Raw genomic sequence first — 24,251 nt, 5'->3', positions numbered from 1 at the left:
GCCGCCCAATCGTTTCACATGCGTTTGCGCTCTCGGCTATCCAGTCATGTGTTCAGATCAGTGGGACGACTGGCTAACGCGCCAGAGTTGGAATGCGCGGAAGCACACTGCCCCTAAGTGGCTAAATCGTGTACAACATGAACAACGCTCCCAATGAAGGCACGAACAAACAACTCAGCTCAACTCAACTCAACTCAAGTTTATTTATATCGCGCTTTCAAACAGTCTGAACTGTAACAAAGCGCTTTACAGAAGAGCAATAAATATCGTATCAAATACATACATAAAATCCATTTAGTGACAACCGATATCCATTCTGATTCAGAGTAAATGATAATGTGGAGCAAGCTCAAGTTTTGTTTCGCTAAGAATGATCTCAAACCCGCCATTGCCCTGAAAACAAGGTGTGTATGTGCTGTTCACATTCAAGTGCTGCTCAGAATAGTGGATGGCAGGAACATTTGGTTACTGGTCATCGCTCACGAAATCCATCCATTGGAAAGGAGTCTTATTTGGGAAAGAACCGGAAGTCATCCAGTCGACTCTTTACGCACTGACTGCAAATTCACATTTTCAGGCGACATCTGGAAAGGATGAACCAAATTGTTTCCAGGACATATATATATATTTGCATCCATTCAGAATGATGACTATTCTAATCAATTAAACCCAACAAACATTTATTGAAAAGTTTCATTTATTCAAAAATAATTCCTGTGCAAAATGTTGAGACAGCAGTAACATATATTGATTCGAGATCAGTTTGAACATAAGCTTAACATTCATAGTTTTTGTTTAAAAATGAAGTGAAGGGAGTCGTCGAGTTAGGGCGCACTCGACCGAAAAGGTGTTTCCGCTTTACAATGGTTACGCCCGGTCCGTCATTTTGGCCCCGTCCACCATTTTGTCTCGACGTCCGCCATTTTGGCCGCAGTGTTTTCCCCTCTTGCGCTATTTAGCCCTTAGCTAGCGCTAGCGCTTGTGGGAGTATCTTTGGTTTGTTCACCCTCTTTTTTTTTTTTTTTTTTTTTTTCCCCCCCCCACATCATGGAACCAAAGAAGAAGAAAGCGACGTCTTCTATCAACGTTGGTCCAGCCAAAAGAAAAGCAGTTACCATGGAAACCAAGCTAGACATCAGAAAACGATCGCAGAAAGGAGACACTGACGAACATCAGCAAAGACTTGTGCTTCAGTTGGACATTCGTATAGCACCTTTTTTTTTTTTTTTCCCTTTCTTTCTTCTTTTTAATGTATTTTAGATTTTTTTAAATGCAATTATTTTTGATGTAAATATTGACTTTAATGGGGAAATTCGACTGAAGTGGAGTTACATCGCTAGCGTCGGTAACTCGAGAGCTCCCTGGAGTTGGCAGCGATTGTAAACATGTCCATCGTACATTCTGCCACTTGTGCAAAATTACAACTCACAAAATATCTGCATGGAACAGAACATAAGAACCCATTTTAATCATCCACAAGACAAAAGTCAATTTCACAAATTGTCAACAATTCCATTTTGAAAACGGCGAAATATCGAATGAATTCGATATATTGCCAAGCATTGCGTCAGTCCGGGCTGGCTTGCGTTAAGAGTCGCAGGAGCGCGTCCGCCTTGTACGGGAAAAGCTTGTTACGGTGCAGCCTGGCCACCAGGAGGCGCAGCCGGACCAGGCAGGCCGACGCCCTCGCCCGCGTGCGCCGGCTCCTCCTCCGCGGGCGCCGCTCCCCTCCGTCTCGCTCCTCGGCGTCCAGTCGCCGGCACGAGGCGGCGAAGCCCCGCCGGTCGCTGCGCAGGTGGCGCAGGTAGCGCAACAGGTATTCCAGGAAGCAGGTTTCCGCCGACACCAGGAAGTCCAGCAGGATGCGGTGGTCCCACCCGACGGCGCGCAAAAGAAACAGGAAGTGGCAGTGCGGGTTGCAGCCGGCGGCGCAGGAGGCGTGGCCGGCCGCCGAGTCGTCCCGCCCACAAACTCGCTCTCTGCTGGGGACAGGAAACATTTTCAATGCCAAAAAATGGAGAAAAAAAAAAAAATTCTCTTCAGAATCTCATTTAGTCCAATTTAGAATGGATTTTAAATATCTTTAATTTGATTTTATTTCAATTATTTGATTCTGTCTTGCCCTCGTTTGGGAACGCTGTTCATGTTGTACCCGATTTGGCCAATTCGCGGCAGTGTGGTGCCAAGTTGGAGCCATATTAGAGAGTAGAAGAAAAAAAGTCACCATCAAATAATGCCAATAAAAGTTATTTTTTGAAGTGTCGGAAGAGCATATGCCGGTGAGTCATGTTAAGAAATAATATGTAAACATTCCTGAAGCGTTTTGGATGAATAAAGCGCTCTTTTGAGGGATAAAAGTGCCGCGAGTAGCGCGCTAATTAGCATTAGCGAATCAGGCTGGAGGAGATCATGACAATTATTTGCTCATCTAGAAAATGAAGCAGAAATCATTGTCAATCACATCATTTTGAATTGCAAATCGATTCCGAATCCAACTGCAGACCCAAAAATTTGAATCGAATTGAATCATGAGACTGTCAAAGACTCTCACCCGATTTCCAACCTTTTGACGGTATCGAACGTCGCGTGCTGCCGCGTAAACAACAGCAAGACCAACTGACAAGCGGCAAATAAGTAAGCACGCTTTTATGCAACATTTTGCTTTGTTTTTCGGAACGAGGACAAAACTTTTGTATGTAAACGCTTTTCCAAGATCAAAGAGCCAAAATGGGACCGTTTTTGAATAAGTGCCACTTTTGGCATGAAAACGATCTATTTTGCAACATGCACCAGCTGACGCTTGTTTTGCAGGTCCGCCCGCACCTGAGTCGCAGGAAGATGATGAGCGCGGCTTTGGCCGCCTCCATCATGTCGTCGTCCTGCTCGGCGAACAGCAGCGGCAGGACGGCGCAGTCGTGACGCTCGTCCGGCGGCCGCACGCCCTTCTCGCGCAGGAAGAGCCACAGGCGGGCCAGATGGACGCCCGCCTCGCCGGCACCTCAACGCCGGACAACAACAACAACAACAAAATCATTTTGTTTTGCTTTTTCAGTAAACAAAAAACAAAAAAAGTGCACATTTCCAGTCGAAATCATTCGGACATGTGAAGGAAGCTGAAGCATGCTAGCTAAGCTAAGTAACAAGCTAACTTCAAAATAAAGTTGAGCAAATACAGCATGACATTGACGGCAATGCAAATAGCTTTCGTACACTTTTACTTTGAAGTTGTCTCACGTCGGGGCGTGATGGCTAGCTTGACTTCCCTTTTTAGATGCGACTTTATGGTAGTTGATTGACAGCTTGTGGTTGTGAGCAACATCAACACGACTCGATCCCCAACTCGCGCTCAATCGCTAATTTAGGACGCTAACCGCTAATTAATGACGGCGTCATTCCATGACACGGCAGAACGAATGCTGCATTCGAGGATAGTCGGAAGTCGGACTTTTCAAACTTTTTTTTTCCAAACCAGGAAGTATGTACGGGAACTAGGAAATTCCACTTGCGAAGTCGGAAAAAAAGCACCCCAACGTCACCTTCATTAGTCGGGGAAGTTTTTGTTTTTTTTTCAACTTTGCAAGTGGAATTCAAAAAAATAAATACAAATTTCTGAGTTCATGGGGACGTTGCCGTACACACTTGCTGGTTTGAAGTCGGAAAAGTCCCACTTCCGACCATCCTCGAATGCAGCATTAGCTAGCTAGCAGCTACTGTTAGCATTAGCGACGGGTGCCCGGCTGGCAGCTGTAAATGATTTTCACAGCTGCTAACTTGAATTCTTTTTCAATATTCTGGACCAAGATTACTTTGGAATTGACTCTCCATGATTGCGCCTTCAATTACTTTTTGAGGGCTTTTCATTATTACAAAAATAAAATCAACATAAATACAACTTTGTCTTCACTTATTTTATAGAAACACTTTTGTCATTAAAAAGAAAAACATTCAACTCAAAATGTCAAATTTAGTCATTTAGATTTTAGGCACACAACTTTAAGCCATTAATATCTTGTTTGACACATGAATTATGTAAAAAGAAGAATATTTCTGCCATATTGCTCTTCAAAGTTGTGTTCTTAAATCCTAAACGCTTACATGAGATATTTTGAGTTGATTTGTTTGTTTTTAATGGGAAAAAGCATTTTAAAAAGAAATGACGTACGAGTTATGTTTGTTTGTTTGTTTGTTTTTGCCAATCTGAAGAATGATCTCAAGTGTGACTTTTGTGATCCCTTGAACCACGAATGTCTCGTCTTGTGTTTTGGATTTTCCAAATGCGTGGAAGATATGGAAATTGATCACGTTAACCGCCGATGACCATTTGGGTGGCTCTCACCTGCGTCGTCGTCGTCGTCGTCGTCGTGGTGGGCCATCAGGTGATGCTGGACGCTCTTGATGACGAGCAGGCTGACGGCTCGCAGCACGACCGCATCGCACCTCCCGATGCGCCCGCCGGCGCCGCCAAAATACGAGGGCGACCCCACGCGGACGCTCGCCAACCAATCGGCCGCTACCGCGTCCAACGTGGCGACGGCGAGACGGCCGACGTCGGCGGCGGCCTCTCGGGACGCCCCCAGCCAGTCCTCGCCGGCCTTGCGCAACATCGCCCGCTTCAGCAGCAGCGCCGCCCTCTTGCCGACAAAGTAGCGCGGCGCGCGGCCGACGGCGGCCAGCAAGGCGGCGGCGTGGACGGACGTCAAGCGGGGACCGCTCGCGGCGCCGGACGCCGCCAGGACTTCCAGCAGGTCCAGCAGGAGGCAAAAGGTGTCGGCGACGCCTTCGTGGCCGCGCCCCGCCCGAAGGAACCTGGCCGCCGCCGCGTCCGCGCTGGCGGCAAACGTTTCAACAAGCGTCCTCACCGCTTCTGAAAAGTGCACACAAACGTCGAAGCTCGCCAAAACTTCATGACGACCATGCCAAAGGGACGTCACAAAAGTCAGCACACCCCGCACTTTTCTTCTTTCACCAGACGAAAAGGACAAACAACTGGACCGACTCAAATGTCTCCCGAGAAGATTATCAATACATCGACACAAGTATGCCGATATTTGTCGTTCATATCCAGACACGAGAACAGCTCCATTCTTCATGACTTATTGAGCAATAACTGGGCGGGCCACTAGGGGGAGCGCCTCAGAAGAGTGGAGGGGAAATGGACGCAAGTCTTCACGTGAAGAAGACTTGTGTTGATCCATCCAGCAAAATATTCACTTTTGCATACGTTTCGATGAAAAATGTGGATTATGTCTTCAGTTTTAACATGTGAACACATATTTTGTTTTGACAAATATTAAAGGGACACTTGACTCATTCAACCATTTTCAGCAGTGAAAAGTGAATATTTTCTCCAGAATTAATTTGACAACTACATTATTTTTCATGAACAATTAATACCTTTAAAAACTACTTTTTTTCCCCTCTTGCTGTCGACTGATGATGACATCATCACCTGTGCTGAGGAAGTAGGTCACGACCAATTATGGCTCAGTTTACTGAGCAAACCCAGAAAACAGGTGAGCCATGATTCCTCAACACAGGTGATGATGATGTCATCATCAGTTGACAGCAAGTAGACAAATGACTTTTGCTGCAGCACACGGCGTCATATTGCGTTTTCAGCGCACGACTCAGCTTGATGATGACGAGTGAGATTTGACCTTGGCGCTCGTCCCGTACAAGTTTGCGGAGGACGCACGTCAGCGACCACAAGCGGGCGTCCAGTTGGGGGCCGGCGGGAAAGTGGAGGAGCGCCCGCTCGCACGTCCCGCGCCACGCCCCATTCACCTCGCCCTAGCCGTACAACAACAACAACAACAAACGTGGACAATCACGGAGGAGGCAGGACTTGCGGCTTTTTCCACACATCAGCTTCGTTTCCGCTTCCTGTTTGCAGCGTGCGGGCCGCGTCCCAACACTTGCGCTGCCTCCCACCTTTGTGCCTCTCTCCCGTGCGTCTGTCTCACGCTGCATTCGAGGATGCTCGGATATATCCCAGTTGGGGGGTTTTTTTTGGTTCGAGGCAAACGTAAAAACAAAATGGTGGATGGACATTAATTGTTTTTTATTTTAGTCCTCAAAACTCAATTTAACTTCCAGAAAACTTACCTTTTTGCAATTTTGCTTCATTTCTAGTTTTAATAGTTTAGTAGTTGAAGGTATAATTTCATGCAGGGAGACAATACTGACATACTGAGCAACAATACTGTCACGTATGTCGCGAGTTATGTCGAATGTTTACGAATGAAGAAAGCTATCTAGTTTTACTGTAAATTGTGTTTTGCCATTCAGAGTGACGTCACATTGTAGTCCGCCGGTGAAGTCGGGGTCCTTTTTTTTTTTTTTTTTTTTTCCCCCATACTTGGCAAGTGGAATTTCCGAGTTCAAGGGGGCGTTCCCGTACTTCCTGGTTTCAACTCGGAAAAGTCCGACTTCCGACCATCCTCGAATGCAGCATCAGTTGTCCGAATTACTTCAGAGAGCTGAGACGACCCGGTTGGGGGCGCGAGTGTTGGAACGCGGCCGGCATTGGCCGGAAACGGCGCTGATGTGTGGAAACCCGGAAGTCGGTGGCATCTATCGCTGATAAACGTTCAAAATGCATCGACAACGAAGAGCGCGGGTGCCGAAGTGGTCCAAATGTACTCACGGACACTTGCAGTTGATAGAGGACACACGCGGAGGCGCTCTTCGCTGCCATGTGCCGGACCAGTTGATCTTCACAGCCAAAGTCGGCCACCTGCAGCAACATTAGCATGAGCATTAGCATTAGCATTAGCTGGAGTTATTTCGCACTTAGCTGGAGACAAACTCGCCATGTGAGACACCACGTCCAAATCCCGAAGCAGGACTTCGAGCACGTCCCGGTAGAAGTGCGCTCCGTGTGACGTCACCGCGGCAACCATCCTGCAGATGAGCGTCAGCGCCAAGCAGCTCACGTCCGCGGCGGCGCCATCTTGCCGGTGGCCACGATGCGCGTGCACGCCGCCGAGGATCGCGCGCGCCAGCTCCTCGACGTCTTGCGTCGGTCGTCTTGTGGCGTCGGCGTTCACGGAGAAAAGCTCGTAAAGTTGAGCGAGGACGGCCGCGAGCTGCGGAGGCGATCCGCAGGGAGACGCCATCTTGGTGGGAGAGGCTAGTGTCACGTGACACGAGGCGTCACCTTCAAACGCCGTTTTTTTCCAAATCTTTTTATCTTTAATTCGAAACACTGGCATTTTTTTGTTGTTGTTGTTACCAAACCTTTATTTTTAATAAACACATTTTAGAGAAACCATTTTGGTCATTCATATGGCTCTTGAAAGAGTTGTATTATGCAGTGCCGCACTTTGGCACAGGGGGGCGGTGTTTGTTCAGAAAGGGAATGGGAGCGCTGGTGGAAAAAGCTCACCTCAAGTTTGTGCGGAATTCAATTTGAACGTGTGGTGAAACGCTGCCGAAGGAACTTGTTTTTCTGACAAAAATATACTTGAGCATCAGTGTGTCAGCCCACAATTGGGCGCCATTAATATTCGAGGGATTTCTCTCACTTCCTCCTGTAAAACACAATCACAATTATACAAAGGAGCGACATTACACGACTGATTGCGCAATTGACTCACCTGACCTGATTTGAAGCGATCTCGACACAAGCAATGAGGAGGATCTCAAATCGTCTTTTTTTTGTTGTTTATGGCTGCTGTGATCCAATTGGTTCTGCACTTTCTCCTTGTGGCAGCTGTCTTTGTAAAAGATACTCAAAAGTAACAGACGCACTTTGTTTGTTTTTTAATCCTGCTGGCGCTAATGACCTTTTTGGGACGCGTGACGTCAGCGTCCGGATCTCAATTGATGGATGACAAAGCAAATAGTCAACATTTCCTCCATTTTATTTATTTTTTAAATAGAAAAACCTTCCCACTTAGACAGAGTTAATGGAGTCAAATTTACAAAAGATGATAATAATAATAATAATAATGATGATGTTCTGTCTTTTTTTTTTTTTTTTTTTTTTGTCGCGCGTGGAACCCAAAACAGGAACAAATAAAGAACCCCAGTTTGGTGAGTGTCAGGACTGAGGCAAGCGTGTTGCCGGCGGCTCTTTGGTGACAGCAAATCGTTTGAATTGTGACAATCGTCGAGTCGAGTCGAGTCAAGAAAATTCAGCAATCAATCATCAGCTGAGCGAGTCCAGCAGGCGCTTAAACTTTGAACGTGAAATTGTCTCTCGAACGTCCTCCTCTCCCAAGTGGCGCCATGTGAATGTGGAGACGATGAGATGAGACATTCAACTTGACTTTGGAAAACGCGAGTCAGCATTTTTTTGGACGCGTCAGAGCAGGAACGGAATCATCATCATCAGTTGATGTTGCTGTCCGTTTAAAATCGGGAAATCATTCACCAAATTAAAATAAAGAAATCATATGATTGGATGATTAAAACATTGGCTAGTTGCATAAAAGCAAGAAATGGACAACGTGAAAGGGGTGTGGCCTAGTGAGTGACGTCATCCGCGTGGCTGTCTATTTGCTGTTGGAGTGTTTGTTACGACGGCGTATTCGGGACACGTCTAAATATATTTTTTTATTCAATATTCTGAGGAAAAACTTCAAATGTGCCATTTGCAACGTTCTAAACTCACAAATCTTTGAGCGTATAAAAAGTGGCAGATTTGCGAGCCGTCTCCATTTGACAAACAGTTTCTCATGAACCGCCAACGGATCCTCAAACGATGAAACCAGTTTGACGCGACGTCGATTTCGCTTCAGATTATGAGTTTTTTTTGTTTTTTTCTCAGAATATTGCCTCTGGCCTCCAAAAAACTATTGAAATATTTATATGTGGCCCGTGATCGTTTGTCATCTTTGAGCTATGAAAAAAAAAAAAAAAAAAAATGCAAACCGGAATTTTGGTTGAGGCAGCAGCAAGTCGACTGAAAACGCAGCCGGAAAAGCGCGTCCACATCGCGCCGTGGCCGAAAGCAATAAATGAGGCGCGTCCGTCAGGCCGTCCCGAGCGAGGCGTTGGCGTTGGCGCCGGCGTCCAGCCAGATCCGGGCCAGCTGGCGGACGGACCCGCGCGAGGACGCCCGGGAGCCCAAGCACATTTTGTACTGTTTGGGCTCCAGCTGGGGGTCGCAGGTGACCGGGTGGTGCACGTGCACCACGCCCGGGTCGCAGCTGCGGAAGGGCGCCGCCGCCCCCGAGCGCAGGAACTTGTCAAACAGGTCCACGTCCTCCAGGCCCCACCCCCGGATGGACGTGTCCAAGCCGCCGGCGCGCGCCAGGTCCCCCTTGTGGGCGCACACCACGCCAAAGCCGAAGTTCCTCCACAGGCCCGTCTTGGCCGTCAAGGCCAAGTGGTTGGCGGCGGCGGCGGAACCGGCGCCGTACACCACCCGCGGGTCGTACTGGCTGAAGACCACGGGGAAGTAGGCGGAGCGCCCGGCGCCGGCGTTGGCCCGGCAGCGCTGCAGGAAGTCGGCGGTGAAGAGCAGGTCCACGTCGCAGTAGAAGAGCAGCGAGCGGTCGGCGAAGCGCGCCGAGCCCGCCTCCAGCGCCAGCGCCCGCGAGAAGGGCCCGCCCACCGCCGCCGTCTCCAGCTCGGCGCGCGGGTACTTGACGTGGTAGCGGCGCATCAGCTCCACCTGCCGCACGCGCTCGGTGCTGTTGTCGGCGCTGAAGAGCAGCACCAGGATCTTCACGTTCTGCTTGGGGATCAGACACACGCGCTCCACGTTGGCCATGAAGCGCGCAAACACGTCGTAGCGGCCCCACAGCGGCACCAGGATGTTGATCTTCTCCTCGCCGGCCGCCGCCGTCGCCGCCGCCGCCGGCGCCGGCGCCAGCTTGAAGGGCACCAGCATCTTCAGCGAGTCCAGCGACAGGAAGGAGAGCGAGTCGGAGCGGCGGTCCAGCCGCGCCGCCAGCGCGGCGGCGTCCTCGTCGGGCCGCTCCTCGCGGAAGCCCACGCGCGAGAAGGTCTGCTGCAGGTAGGCGTGGCGGCGCACCGGCACCGGCACGCTCTTGCCTTTGTGCTTCTTGTAGAGCAGCAGCAGGTCCAGCACGTACTCGGCGCCGTACAGCGGGTTGACGCGCCGGTAGCCGTACTGGATCTCCTTGAAGTCGATGGCGCGGCCGCGCGTCTTGGCGTTGCCGTTGATCATCTCCATCACCTGCGGGAACGGCCACAGCGCGCCAGTCAAGGCGGAACGCAAGCTTCCATTTTGGGGTTTTCCCCAAATTTGGGCTACCTGCATGACGATGTCGTCCAGGGCCCGGCGCTGCGCGGCGTCGGTGGCGCGGCGCGGCGGCGCGCCGTCCCAGGCGGAGAAGAGGTGGCGGGCGCTCAGGAAGTCCCACTCCAGGACGTCGCGGCGGCGGCGGGGGCGGAACCTCATGAAGGAGGGCGGCGCCCCCAGCCGCCGGTCCTCGCCGGCCGGCTCGGGGCCGCCCGTTCGCAGCAGCTCGCGGTGGAGGCGCACGGCGCGGTGGCGCAGCGCGGCGGCGCGCCGGCCCAGCAGGTAGGCGTGCAGGCGGTACTGGTAGGACGGCTTCTTGTTGGGGTGCAGCGTGATGGCCCGGTGGATCTTGCTGCTGCGCAGCTCGCGGATGAAACCTTTCTTGTCGGGCTCGTAGTTCTCGTAGAACAGCTGCTGCATCTGCGCAAAGAAAGCGGCGCCAGCGGGCAAAATGGCAATAAAAAACAGCTAAAATCCGCATCATGGAGACCGCAAAAAAACAGAACCTCATTTTGCTTTGACACGCACATTTCTAGCCGATTCCGATTGAATAGAAGGAAGTCAAACGCCGGCAAGCAGACGAGGACAAACGTGCTCATCACGTCATTGATCATCGAAACCATAGCAACCGTCGATTAGGCCAGCAACCGAACCGTCCAATCAACACGCAGCGAGCGTGCCAAATGTTGATGCTTGCTTGAGTTGTGACTTTTTCCACGGGGATGTTGAAACTCCAAAATTGGACGAGGGAAAACGTTTGCATCAAACGTGTCATCAAACAACGTGCAAGCAAGAATGAAGCACAACAAGAAAAAAAACAAAACAAAAAAAACAGCTGCTGACTGGAAGGAAGGAAGATTTTGACTTGTTTTTTGAAAGCGTGACTTTTTCAAAGCAGGTTAAACCGGCAAAATGCTCATCGTGTCTTCAAGACAAAAAGAAAAAAAAAGATGCCGAGCAGACCCAAAATCATACAAATATGAAATCTTGTCATCGTTTCTTTTGAAATTCATCGGCCGATTCATCGCTTCTTACTTTGCTGGCCTGGGGGGAAACAATTCAGAATCGTCTGCTGGTGATGATGATCGAGTTGTTTACGGGAATGTTGACATCATCATCGTCATCGTCATCAGGCCTGCCGGCACTCGCCGCGTGATTCATTGACTGACTGTCACGCACACGCCCACAATCGACACTCGCCAAGAAAAAAAGAAAGAAAGAAAGAAATACAAAGAACCGCATCCATCATCAACGTCCATTTGTGGTCCAAATGATCTTCCGGCACCTCCTCACACCTTTTTTATCCTTCGGGTGCGCACATCTTGACCGCATCACATGACGGCCATCTTGGATTCCATTCGGAAATTCTGACAAAAACCGGACAAAAAAAACGGACAAAAAAACGGACAAAAAACCTCCCAAACAAAAATATGAAAATGACAGCTAGCAAATATTTGACCCAACAAAAAACGATGACATCACCACTGAACTCACTACAAGTTCATTCAAAAAATACAAAAAATATTTGTACCAAAGAAACATGTTAGTCTAAACAAAACGGATCTTCTGATAATTCATTCAATCTTAGTAAGTCACAGTGTCCCATCAGCACTGCGCTATTTTTAGAATGGAGCCTCAGGCTACTCATGTTGTCCTTGGGGCTGACTAGTAAGCACTGGCACTTTTTTTTTTTGGAGGAGGAGAATGCACATCAATTTGAGAGATCCGCCGTGTGTGTTTGCAGTTTGTCATCTTGCTCAATCCAGAAAATCCTTCAGGCAAGTCCACAAGCAGCCAATCATGTTGCAGCCTGCTCAGAAAGGACATTTTAGCAGTGACAGCGAGTGATTGAAAGCTCGACTTGTTCCAAATCGAGACAACACGAGGAATTTTCTCAAACTCAAAAATGAGAACAAGCGGAAAATCCTGCTCAACAGGTTGCAGGTTTTTGGATCATCGTTGTGTGCGTTGGGGCAAACGTTTTGTTTTGCGTCAAGCAGATTTGATCTTGCTGATACGGCGAGTCCGCAAACGGGCTTCAAAATCAACAAACAGGAAGGAAGCCTTCAAAATAAAAGCGGTTTGACATCTCCAATTTGCTCGCTCGTCTTTACTTCCTCGTCAGCGCCTCCAAATACGGGCGCGCCGGCCAGCGCAGTGCGAAAAGGGCTCGATGCGGACGCAAGCGCGACGGCGACACGCCAGATGTGGACGCAGATGTGACGTCCCAACATTCTGTCAACGCAAAACTTGCTGCCGGGACGAGACTCGTTTATCACCAACGAGCAAACGAGCCATCGTGGCAGCTGTAAACAAAATAAAAAAAAAAAAAAAAGTGCACGTGTCATGTTGTCGCCGTCCCAAGCAAACTCGGGCGTGTCCAGAATCACGTCCAAGTCCAAACGCCGCCAACTGACGTCTTTTTTTTTTTTTCCCTGCTGGAGGTCGTTTTAGCCGCCTGAGGCGGCGTTTGGCTTTGGGAAGCTGCCGGAAAGCTCGCGTCACCCGCCCACCAAAACGACGCCTCATCTCAACCTCAAGCGTCCCGATGGAGGGCGAGACCAAAATGGATCGTGGTCTTCCCCGCGACCACAAAAAATCCGTTTGCGGGTTGTGGAGCGGATTTGACACACGATGGAAGAGTCGAGCCTGACGACGACAACAGTCGCATTTGCAAACGCTTCCTCAACCGCACCCAAAACTAAAACGAAAACGAAAACATCAGCCGTCAAAAGTTACGCTTACAAAAACAAGAGTGACAAACGCGCTCGTATGTTGGGGGAGGCTCGTGCGACGAATGCGCTCGCATGTCGGGGCAACGCTCATGCGGCAAACGCGCTCGTATGTTGACGTGACGCAAACTCGCCGACGTTATTGGTAACTTTCGGTTAACAGCCGTGACCCGGCCCGGCCATTTTGAATGTGGCGACAGCAGCCAGCGACTCCCGAATGAAAATCGGCCAATTGTGATTGGCCGAGCGGAGCGGCTCGACTTGCTGCCAGCGGAGCCGTTCCGCTGCTCTGCCTGGAGATGGCGCCGGAGGGAAAACGGAGGAAGTGTTGTCGGGAAGCGGCCGGGACACTTTGAGGACGGCACACGGCGCGGCGGCGCCGACCCCGACCCGGCCGGCCCGCTGCCACTAAGACGCTTAGCGGCTAATCCGCGCTAATTGGATGCTCGCTAGCTGGGATGCGGGTCGGGAAGGTCGACGCTTGACCCCGTTGCGAGCGCTCAGGAATGTTCCCAAAGCGTCCCAGCGGGTTTGCGCCGCAAAGGGGGCGGGGCCGGCGTGGCTCAGTCGGGGGATGCGTGACTTGCGACCCGGACGTCGCGGGTTCCATCGCGTGGCCAATTTGGGACCCTTGAGCAAGATATCCGAGGCCTGTGGATGATGTCATCGGTCGTCCAATGGAACGACTTGAAGGTGTCAAAATCAAACGCGGTGGTCGTGTGCCCCCCCCTCGCCGACGAGCAAACGTGACGGCCCCTCCGGCAATGCCTTCTCAAACGCGATTGGTCGATTTTTCGGCTGTGGTGGTTGCACAATCAGAGATGTCAACATTTGTGGTTTTCAAACAAGGATCCCGTGACGGCCATCTGCCTGCTAAGCCCCTCCCACACTGGGCGTGGACAACGGCGCCCTCCTTGGCCACAGCTGGAATTGGAATTTGCAACCAATAACGCGAGCGGAGCGGCTCGGACGTCATGTCAATTCCGACCAGCTGAAATGGAAAGGTATCGATTGGAGGCGACCCGCAACACGCCGGCTTCTCGATTGGTCTCTTTTCGGGACGTCAAGAAGCTGACAAGCGAGCGGCCATCTTGGCCCAAAGCGGGAGCGCGTGTGCGTGCGGACGCTGCCGCCGAAAAGCCAACAACCCAAAAACGAGAGCCACCCACCTCCGCTCTCAAGTTACGCCGCCGATCAAAATCGGAGGAAAACGACTAAGCGAGGAGGTGCTTTATTTTGTTGCTTTCTTCCTTCTCCCCAAGTGCTTCTGAACCTTTAGCTCCGCCCATCAACGGCGCCAGTTTGCCGGGTTTGGGCGCCTAATCGGCGGCCATGTTGGGAGGGGCAATGCGGCGAAAATTCTGTTGACCTCAAATCGTTTGTTGCCGTCCAAAAACGCTGGCCAGTGCGCAGCTTTTGCTTCCGCCTCAACGAGCGTTCACGACTTTCTTTCGGCGCCGTTTCCCATTTCAGATCACACAACAACAAAAATCCCAAATCCAAAATCACAATGGAGTTGACGCATGAGACAAAGAAGTCCGGCTGACGTGAGCAGAATCTTTTCGGACGTACCTCGTAGGACCAGACGCACTGCACGCCGGCGAAGCGTCGGACGCAGCGTCCGACCTCCACGTCCTCGTGCGCGGTGTGCATGCGGCGCAGGCAGCGTCCGATGTGCGGCGCCACGCGGCGCAGGACCTCGCGGCTCATGACCACGCCGGGCCCGCCCATGCAGAAGTTCTGGCCGGGCTCCAGCGCCAGCTTGCCCAGCTCGTCGCGGGCGCCCATGCCCGTCTGGCCCAGGAAGACGGGCGCGCTGCTGTTGAGCGCCCGCAGGAAGCCCTCCAGGCGCTCGCCCTTGACGTAGACGTCGTCGTCGGCGCGCATGAACCACTCGTAGCGCTCCAGGTAGCGGTCGTGCATGTACTTGAGCATCATGAACGACTTCTTCTGCGGCGGGTACGAGTCGTCCACGCCGCGCAGCGCCACCAGGGGGACGGGCGCCGCCGCCGCGTCCGAGCCCTCGCTGGAGAAGAACTCCACCCGGCCCGGGATGCTCGCCGCCCACGTCCTGACGGAGGCGAAAAGCAAACGTCACAAGGCGGCTCCAAGCAACAAAACGAAAAAATGGAAACTTTGCTGCGCTCGCTGAGATGACGACCACGACGACGTTTCAGAATTCTTTGGCGGGAGTCGTCGAGTTAAGCACCTAAAAGGCGTTTCCACTTTACAACACTTTACAACCGCGACCGCCAGTTTGTCTCCTCCTCCGCCATTTCGGACGCAGCGGTTTCCCCTCGGCTGCTATTTAATAGTGATTATTTGTTGTGGCTGCATTTTGTTTTCTCACCCTTTTGCGGGTTGCTTGTTGTTCTCCGTCAAGGTTTTGTTGGCTTCTACTTTTGTTCGACTGTCACGTGCAAACTGTTGTTCGCCGTTTGCGCAATCCCTTTTCTTCAAATGCTTACGCAAACTTCCACCGAGGCCGACAGACTTTTCTTTGTTTTGTTCCTGAGCGGGATTACACACAAAGAACTCGACTAAATTCCACTGGGAAAACTCGTCGAGCTCCGGAATAGCGGCTGGAGGTTTTTCTCAAGCATTTGACAAGGATTCGCCTCCTGCCTTTGTCATCTGAAGACCTGCGCAAATGTTCTTTTCCAGCAGGAACGTAACAATCACATCAGGAAGAATTTGATGATCAATCATTTGTCAATTCACTGATGAAGTGCGACACAAATGATGTCGAAAATACAAAAAGCGTAAAGAACTACCGCGCAGTTGTTGGCGGCCAATTTCCAGCCAAATTTGCCCACGTTGACGTGAAGGCGGACAAAAGTGGACTTTGGGCTGCTTGACAAGCCGCCGCCCTCCTTGGATCAAATAATCCAAGTCAAGTCACACTTGAGATGAGGCCAAAAACAAAGGAATGAACGCACACGTTTTCCCTTCTGTGGCCAATTTTGCATCAACTAATATCACGGACGCAGCTCGCGGGGGTCAGAAAGAAGCGCCGGCATTTGATTGGCTATTGGAAAACAAAGTCTTTTCTCGGGATTCAAGTTGAACCAATCGCCAACGAATGCTCAAACTTGAGCTTCTCCACCGTAAATGCGCTCCGATTTCAGACGCCTCCCTGGAAAGCCGACAGATGAGCAAACATCTGCTTTGACTTTGGAAACAAACGGCAACATTTCTCAACATTTTCAGAGGACGCCGTTGATGTTTGTGCAGTTTAAACACTTCACGTCTCTTAAAAGAAAAAAAAAATCAACACTTCACGTCGATGTGGTCTTGTCCTACTTTTTTTTTTTTTTTTTTTGGGGAGGGGGGGCATGCAAACGAAGACATTTTTTTTTTTTTTTAATCAGATTCATCGATTGATTTGAATTATTTAAAAAAAGAGACAGTGCAATTTATATTCATACATTTACAACTGTCAAAACATAATAAACAGACATATCAAACATATTAGTATTTCTAAAAATCAGAAAGAATATTTCCCACTATTAATTAAGTATAGGGGTCCCTCCTTTCGATCATGCAAGGTCGCTGGAAAAGCCATCAGCTGGGTGATACTGCCCTCTCTGGATTATCCGTGCAATGCATGTGTCAGATTATATACGTCAGGGTTTGAATGGGGGAAAAAAAAAATGTCAAAATGTCTTGTATTTAATATGTGTTTGTCATTATAGGGTTAAAGCATTGTGAACGGATGTCAAATATCACACAAATCAAAAGTGGAAATTGAGTTTCAAGAAAATGGTTTGTTTGTTCAAAAAGACCAACAAATACTCGGAATTTTCTTTGATACATTTCATGTGTCAGGCTTTTTCATAAAACACATAGAAATTCACGAGTTTCAAAAAAGCCAGAAGTAGCCAAAAGACGAGCGTAGTTTCCCTGGCCATTATGTTTCTAAAACAAAAAACAAAAATAGAAAATTCAGTGGAGATCCAGAAAAGTTGTGTTACGGTTTCGTACCTGTGGGCGGCCACGGCGCGGGTGTTGAGGTACTTCTGTGCCGTCATGACGCCCACGAACAGGAAGTTAGAAGCCCCCCCGGCGGCCGGAGTCTCCGTGGCCGGCGAGCCGCCGTCGCGAGGCGGCCACAAGCCGCCGCCGCCGCCGCCGAGTCGCTCCTTGAGGCCGCAGCCGGCCGGCGTGCCTTTGGCCAGCTCGGCGGCCTTGGGCAGGATAAGTCTGGAGGCCAGCGTGAAGCCGAGCACCAGACCCACCAGGACGCTGAACCAAGCTCTCCGGCTCCGAGCCGACACCGCCATCCCTCCCTCCCGACAAGGAGGAGCATGAAAATGAAAATGAAAATCAAAATCAAGTGCGAGCACAAAAGCTGCCGGCGCCTTCCGCGTCTCGCTCGTGGCTCTTCTTCTTCCTCCTCCTCTTCTTGTGCCCACGGAGCATCCCCGGGCAAGCCTCGGAAGCGACCGTCAGGCGCCCTTTCCGTCTGTCGCCGCTTGGCCGGAAGAAAAACGCGGCGGCTCCGTTATTTCGCCATGTTGACTGTGCGACGAGCGCTGATCTCAATATATGACTTGATGCAGGCCCCCTCCATGAAGCGACAGGGCGGCCATCTTGCTACTCCCATCTCGCCAGCAGTCAGCTAGCTCATAGTCGCTTGTCGGGCCGGGGGAGGTTTGTGGCGGGGCACTGGTCACGACTTTTGTACAAATAAAAGTCAATAAATTAACAAGTGGACGGTAGCCAATGTGCTGCTTTGAAGACCTCGCCAAGTTCCTGAGACCACAATACAGTATTAGATTTGGCAGAGGCATCTTTTGTTGAATTACAGTTACAATTCTTTAATAAAAAAAGAAAAAAAAAACTACAAGTTTCCTCCTGTACTAAGCATCATTACGCATATCATTTATACATGTATTTAAGGCAAGTTGTAAATTGTATTTCAGTCCTCTTGATCTTGTTTAAGAAATTTAAAACATCCTGTTTCTACTAAGTCCAGTCTCAAACGTTCTCCAATTCCGATACTGTAAAATTTACAGGACCGAAATTTACAGTGTAAATGTAACGGATGGGATGGCGAGAAACGTTTCTTGGGAGGAGCAATATGGCGGCCTCGTGGCTTCAAAAGTCTTGGCCTTTCGGCTATCCAGTATTATATACAGATCAGTGGCGCGCGCCTCCTCCGATCAGGCGGTGTTCAGGTCACATAGAGAAAGAAAAATAAAGAAATAAAAAGCACACTTAAGTGACAATTCTCGTAGTTTTGCCATTCATGATTTAAAAGTCTGTCTTACGATAGCGGTCCAAATGAAAGAAGACTCAAGACATTCAAGTGGGGACACTAGTTCAACTTTTTGAGGGCTTTCAAAAACGACTCCATTATCCTTTCAGAAACATCTTCTGCCTTTGCAAAAATCACATTTTTGAATGCACAACTTGGCAACTTTTGCAAGTGAAATCAATTAGAACTTGACTAAAGGCAAAGTCCAATCGCTGTGTTTAACGCCAGTCGTCTCCATGGTAACCAGGCCCGGCCCTAAATGAAGGCAATCAGTCAATATTTATTTATCTATCGTGCACTTTTCAAGTCCGTTTTTGTGGAAGAAAGAGTCACGAGTCCAAAGTTGGCAAGGTTTCATTTATTGCTTCAAAATATGGACAACAGAAGAGAAAAAAGTTTTTGCTTTGGATTCAAATGTTAAACAAAACGTATGGACTGACAGCATTCCTTCAAAAATGGGCCCTTGTCAATTTCCAGCCCGCTGTGATGTCACAACTGGCTCATTTCCATAACCCAGCCCTCCACCAATGGCGAGCTCCAGAGCAGAAGAAATTGACGCGGATCGTGTAAAGTCAAAAGGTAAGCAGAGCTGCGGCGATAGCGCCCTGCAACAATATTTTCACCAGACGTTTTGAAAATTCTCTTTTGATCAAACAATGTCAAGAAAGGCAAAGAAAAGCAAAAGGTGCCAATGTAAAGACGGCAGACGCTGACGTCCATCAGCCTCACCCGCTGGCCGGCGACCATTTCCGAGTGCGGCGTCATCCTCAGCTGGCAGCGGCGCCCGGACGCTACGTGCTAACGCTAACGTGACGCTACGCGACAGTCCACCCCGCCGCTTGATAGCATTTGCAATTTTTTCAAGTCAAGCAAGCACACTTGCCCTCTTGAAAACTGTCAATTGATTTGATCCAAACTAATGTGCTGAAAGGACACGCCCACAAAAAGAAAAAGAAGAAGAGGCGAGTCCAAAGGTGGACTGGAGCGTACGTCGCGTTCCGTTTCTGTTCCGTTGCGTTCCGGGGAGCTTAGCTGCAAGCTGCAAGTCAGTCAGTCAGCGCGTGCGTGTGCGCGTGCGCGGCAGCTGTCCAGCGTGACCTTTAACCTCATCCGCCCGAAGACGGGCCCCGCCTCGCTGGGCGCCACGAGCACGAGCCGCCGCCCTCGCCGCTCAGGGGATTGTATTCTGAAAGACAACAAATTGTTGACCGTCACGCGTCCGACATTTTGTCTTGCTTTTCACGGACGACGCGCGCTCAAGTGGCCGACGGGTCTGAAGACGGACGGATGCTTTGCTGGCTGACTTTCCGTCCGACGCGTCGCTTCACTTTACTTGTTAGCAAGTACAAACGATACTTTATGACGCTTGTTCAACGTGTCCAGTTGTGTCGTGAGTCCGGCGCCAATCAGACCTCAGCTTGGAAACGAATCGTCGAGACGCCGGCGCAAGTTTCCAGAAAAAAGCAGGAAGAAGAGCGCTGACGCATGCACACTACTGACAAAACGCCTGTTGGTCACATGATCCTCTCTAGTACCTTGAACACGTTTTTTGTTTTGTTTTTTTGGGTGCAATTTCACGCACGCGTGTGGAAAACTTGGTGACGGCAAGTTACCAGAAGTGCGCAGCGGCTTCTTGTCGCTTTTGGCTTTCAGCAAAGTGCTGGATGAGGCGCCGTCCTCGCTGTCCTGAAAATTCAATTCCAAACAAAAACAACACACGTCACTCACATATAGAATCGAAAGATATTGATGCATCATCGGGGAAGTCCAAAAAAAAAAAAAAAGGTGAAAATTTGGTTCCACTTGACAAAAAAACAAAACCAAAAAATGCAATTTGACATCTCTGAAAATGTGGGGGTGCTAATACTTTTGCAAAGCCCCATATTTGAAATGCAAAGGCGTGTCTGCTTTTTGTACGACGACATGCTTGAATTTTGCCGGCAAAAATGGTGACGGCCAAAAGTTGAGCCGGCAACTCCAATGAATCTTTGCCATTGTCGTCATCGGCGTGAAACAATGTGCCGATTGCAAATGTACAATTCCAAATTGGGACCTTCAATTTTGCTTCTCCAATTGATTTTGTTTGAATGATTTCAACAATTTGCAGCAGTTGAAAAGTTGATATTTGCTCCAGCATGAATTTGATAAGCATCCTTTTTCTTGTACAATCAAAAGTCATTTTTCCACTTGCTGTTGACTGATGACGTCATCACCTGTGCTGAGGAAGTAGGTAACGGCCAATCACGGCTCACCTGTTTTCTGGGTTTAGTCAGTAAACTGAGCCACAATTGGTTGTGAGCAACTTCCTCAGCACAGGTGATGATGTCATCACCAGTCGACAGCAAGTAGAACAACTATTTTTTAAAGGTATTAATTGTACATGAACACATGAATTTTCGACAAAATGTGAACTTTTCACTGCTGGAAATGACTCAATGAAGATTTGTGTTGTTTTTCAATTGGAGTTTCTGTGGAGTCTGACGACCTTTGACCTACAGGTGGCATTCTGATAAGGTTGGCATCCGTCAGCGCAACTCAAGCGACCGGCCTGCCCCCACCTCGGGCAAGGTGGCACCCGGGCGGGCTGTGCAGCCAAATGAACCTACGTCAGGTCAGGTGACATTTTTTGTCACGGCCAATGTTTTGCTTTTCCAGCTCACCTGCAAGCGTCTGGACGCTCCTTTGAAACTCTTGCCCAGCTGCATGCTGTCCCACTCCTGGATCTTCTGCCGCCGCTTCTCCTCCTCTTGCTAAGGCACACGTCGGCAGGTGAAAGGTCGCGAGAGGAAGCGGTCACGGCGGGTGCGCGTGAGGCCTCACCTGCTTGCGCTTCTCCCTGAAGACGGCCGCCTTGGCGTCCTGCTCCTGCTGCATCCTCCTCCGAGACGCCTCCATGGCCTCCTGCCTCCTCACCACCGCCTCCGCGTCTGAACAGCGCCAACCAAAACAACAAGCTCGGACGCAGACAGATTTGAGCCGCGCGTCGGGCTGGCTGACAGTCCACTCAAATTGAAACAAACAAAGAACAAGTCCAGCAAAGATGGCTGCACCTTGCGCCTTTCCCAAAAAAAAAGCAAGCTAGTTGTGTCTTGCAAGCAGCCGCTAGCTTCATGCTAACCTGAATGGGAAAAGTCATGGACATGCTAATGTTGGCGTCAAGGTTATTTTCATTCACTTAAAAGTAACAAAAAAACAATTTGAACAAAACCTGTTAACATCCTTTGGTTGGACACTTACAACACAGAATACGTTGCGGTGAACACGACCACATTATGGATGGAAAATATTCAGCCATCGTCAACATTAAGAAATGTTTTCATATTGTGCTCATTGTCGACAGTGAGTGAGCGAGCGACCTTGCAGGGCGGAGGGCGGAGCGGCGCCGGCGCGACGGGAGGCGCTCCTCTTGTTGGCCAGGTAGAGCAGCAGCGCGCCGAGCAGCAGCAGCGCCGGCAGCAGGTAGCAGCCGTGCGTCCACAACAGCTCGCCGGCTGAAAGCGGCAAATTCAAAACAATATGAAACGATCCGTTGCAACACTTTCATCGCATCCACCGAGACGGAAAATGGAGCGCATCAAATCAACATTGTTGTTGCTCAAACAAAAAAAAAAAAAAAAAAAAAGCATCCGGCGATCAAACGTTGAAGATTGCACATTCGCGAGGGGGCGGGGCAGGCTCGCTCGCTCGCTCGCTCGTCTGCATTTGGAATTTGTTCTTTTTGCAAATTCTAATTGGACTGCTGGATCGTGCGCATCTTCAGACCACAATCAAGATGGATGGAAAAATCAGAACGTTCGCATACGATGATTCGATTCAGCACTTGATTATTGTTTCAATTCATCAATTTTAGACAAATGACTTTTAAATTTCCATCCCTTTATTAGCTTGATTTCAACTTTGACACCCAAACACAAATAATAATAATAATCAATTGCGTGACATGTTTGGTCCCCAACAACCAACAGAAAACTGGCAGGAAAGATTGATCTTTGTTTTCCAAATTCAAACATGTCTGCAAATGTCCTTCGTGTAAGAAAAACTCCAAGTCAACAATGGAGAGGCTGAAATTCCAAAGATTTGGACAATTTCAAGTTCAACGATGAATCCATTAATGTTGAAAGTTAAATCATTGGATTTGTTCAACCTCTCCATGCAACAAATGTTGATGACAGATTCTCATCAATTTGCTGTCCAAAATCTTCCATGTTCCAGAATTGATCACCATTTTCCAACACTTGCCGTCTCGCTATCATTTGTCCAAAACTTATCCATTAGTGAAGAAATATGAAATTGGTCAAATTGCGACATAGGTCTTGGCCCAACAACATTCAACAATGTGAATTTCTTTCAGATTTACATGGCTGCAATAAATGTCACAAATGGAGGAAGGAAGGAAAAGTAAGTAGCACATAAATGGAGCGGCCGTTCAGGAAATTCAAGTTGGCATTGGCCAGCACACGCCTGATCGTGATGGAATATTCCAGTAGGCCAACAACATTCTTTTCTTTTCTTTCCTTTCCTTTCCTTTTCTTTTCGTCTCTCAACTCACCTGACCTGAGCGCACCTGTGAGGACTGCAACCTTCGTGGCAGCCTGTTACATTGGAAAGTTGCACTTGTGTGAGCTGCTAGTTTATGTGGTTCGATGTCGTCACTAACATTTGACAACTGTGAAACCATTTGAGACTCTTGTGTGATTAAGGGCTATAAAAATAAACTTTACATGCTTTTGTTTCTTTGTTAAAGCGAGTCAGTTGTTGGTTGCGAGCTAGTAGCTACCCGAGCTAACTTGTTAGCATGTCGTCACTTGGCTCTCCCCCACCCCAAAAAAACAAACAAACAAAAAACGACAGTACAGAAGCAACAACATTGGTCAAACGAGATGTTGAATTTTGTTTGCTGCCCGCGAGGGAAGAGCGCAAAATGAAATGTTGGATTTATTCTTTATTTGTTTACCCATGAGGCCGACGGGCAGGTCGCGCTGCTGTCGCTTCAGCGCGCTGCCATCCACTTCCGGTAGCACTTCGCCGTTTTCGTCCACATCCGTAATCTCCACGTCGTCCATTTGGTGGCCGCAAATTCCACGAGCTATGAATTTGAATAACGACCAGGGTTGATAACCTTGTCGACTCAGCGAGACGTCTCGGCGGAAGCTCCGAGCTCGACCAACCCAAACGAGCGCACGTCACAAGACGCTCAAGTTGGCCCCACGGTCGCGCTCCAGTCAAATCATCTTTTCGTACCACCTTAAAAGCCCGCAATTGCGCCCTCTCGCCTGTAGATGGCACGATTTCGCCTGTAGCTAGCAGTGTTTGTCATTGCAGAGGCTCCACTCACTCACTTTGGGTGAAACTTGTTGACTTTGAAGGACTTCCGTTTCCACTAAACCGAAATGGCGTTGACTTTCTCACCTGTTTCATACTCTACACATCGCCAGCTATCAAATAAGACCTATTTTGAAAAATCCGATTGGCAAACATTGGAATAAAACGGGTTTAAACTTGCCAACATAGGCGTGATGTGTAATGTTGTGCTTGTGCCACTGTGAGGCGCTTGAACACTTTGTTCTTTTATCTTATCTTCTTTTTACTTCCTTGTTGAGACTGAATGCTGGCGATGTGTAGAGTGTGAAACAGGTGAGAAAGGCAACGCCATTTTGTTTTTGCGGCAGTGACAGGTCACCAAAATCACCAATTTCATCCATTAGCCTCTGCAGTCAAAACGCCGATGTAGGCAAGTTTAAACCCGTTTTCTTCCAATTTTTGCTAATCAGATTTTTCAAAACAGGTCTTATTTGATAGTTGGAGATGTGTGGAGTGCGTAACAGGTGAGAAAGTCAACGCCATTTCGGTTTAGTGGAAACGGGAGTCCTTCAAAGTCAACAAGTTTCACCCAAAGTGAGTGAGTGGTGCCTCTGCAACAACAAACACTTCCATCTACAGGCGAAATCGTGCCATCTACAGGCGAGATGGCGCAATTGCAGGCTTTTAAGGTGGTATGAAAAGATGATTTGACGGGAGTGACTGTCTGTTCGCGTACGCTTTC

The 24,251-nt window shown here is 49.3% G+C and overlaps 3 protein-coding genes across 4 annotated transcripts; all 3 read right to left on the bottom strand.

Moving 5' to 3' along the window:
- Nucleotides 1-1,437: 1,437 nt before the first annotated feature.
- On the bottom strand, nt 1,438-7,174 carry lins1 (lines homolog 1). 2 transcript variants are annotated; one of them, XM_077520450.1, is made up of 6 exons: nt 6,813-7,174; nt 6,647-6,736; nt 5,658-5,790; nt 4,337-4,864; nt 2,824-2,998; nt 1,438-1,982 (listed from the first exon to the last, which is right to left on the bottom strand). In XM_077520450.1, exons 1-6 carry the CDS (start codon nt 7,116-7,118, stop codon nt 1,568-1,570), a joined length of 1,647 nt encoding a protein of 548 aa, XP_077376576.1. In that variant the 5' UTR covers nt 7,119-7,174; the 3' UTR covers nt 1,438-1,567. The 2 variants fall into 2 exon arrangements, with proteins under 2 accessions (XP_077376576.1, XP_077376577.1); XM_077520451.1 differs by having other exon boundaries at nt 1,438-1,979; nt 6,813-7,171.
- A 675-nt stretch (nt 7,175-7,849) lies between these two features.
- chsy1 (chondroitin sulfate synthase 1) lies at nt 7,850-17,541 on the bottom strand. The gene is made up of 4 exons (XM_077520449.1): nt 16,933-17,541; nt 14,521-15,019; nt 10,229-10,636; nt 7,850-10,150 (listed from the first exon to the last, which is right to left on the bottom strand). The coding sequence occupies exons 1-4, from the start codon at nt 17,229-17,231 to the stop codon at nt 8,978-8,980; spliced, it is 2,379 nt and encodes a 792-aa protein (XP_077376575.1). The 5' UTR covers nt 17,232-17,541; the 3' UTR covers nt 7,850-8,977.
- Nucleotides 17,542-18,546: 1,005 nt separating this feature from the next.
- Nucleotides 18,547-23,442, bottom strand: selenos (selenoprotein S). The gene is made up of 6 exons (XM_077520448.1): nt 23,163-23,442; nt 21,565-21,699; nt 21,029-21,135; nt 20,869-20,958; nt 19,822-19,894; nt 18,547-19,394 (listed from the first exon to the last, which is right to left on the bottom strand). Exons 1-6 carry the CDS (start codon nt 23,269-23,271, stop codon nt 19,315-19,317), a joined length of 594 nt encoding a protein of 197 aa, XP_077376574.1. The 5' UTR covers nt 23,272-23,442; the 3' UTR covers nt 18,547-19,314.
- Between the last annotated feature and the right edge of the window lie 809 nt (nt 23,443-24,251).

Source organism: Festucalex cinctus, chromosome 4 (genome assembly GCF_051991245.1).
Source record: "Festucalex cinctus isolate MCC-2025b chromosome 4, RoL_Fcin_1.0, whole genome shotgun sequence".
NCBI classification, from domain to species: domain Eukaryota; kingdom Metazoa; phylum Chordata; class Actinopteri; order Syngnathiformes; family Syngnathidae; genus Festucalex; species Festucalex cinctus.
Note: the sequence above shows the minus strand (reverse complement) of the source record. Positions and strands in the feature narration are given on the sequence as shown.

Coding starts and splice junctions, on each gene's coding strand:
- lins1 (XM_077520450.1), bottom strand. CDS start 7,118: ATGGCGTCTCCCTGCGGATCGCCTCCGCAGCTCGCGGCCGTCCTCGCT. Junction 6,737..6,812: donor TGGACGTGGTGTCTCACATG/GCGAGTTTGTCT, acceptor ATGTTGCTGCAG/GTGGCCGACTTTGGCTGTGA. Junction 1,983..2,823: donor ATCATCTTCCTGCGACTCAG/GTGCGGGCGGAC, acceptor TCCTGTCCCCAG/CAGAGAGCGAGTTTGTGGGC.
- chsy1 (XM_077520449.1), bottom strand. CDS start 17,231: ATGGCGGTGTCGGCTCGGAGCCGGAGAGCTTGGTTCAGCGTCCTGGTG. Junction 15,020..16,932: donor CGCGCCGTGGCCGCCCACAG/GTACGAAACCGT, acceptor CGCCTCCGTCAG/GACGTGGGCGGCGAGCATCC. Junction 10,637..14,520: donor AGTGCGTCTGGTCCTACGAG/GTACGTCCGAAA, acceptor TTCTTTGCGCAG/ATGCAGCAGCTGTTCTACGA.
- selenos (XM_077520448.1), bottom strand. CDS start 23,271: ATGGACGACGTGGAGATTACGGATGTGGACGAAAACGGCGAAGTGCTA. Junction 21,136..21,564: donor TCCGCCCTCCGCCCTGCAAG/GTCGCTCGCTCA, acceptor GGCGCTGTTCAG/ACGCGGAGGCGGTGGTGAGG. Junction 19,395..19,821: donor GAAGCCGCTGCGCACTTCTG/GTAACTTGCCGT, acceptor GTTGTCTTTCAG/AATACAATCCCCTGAGCGGC.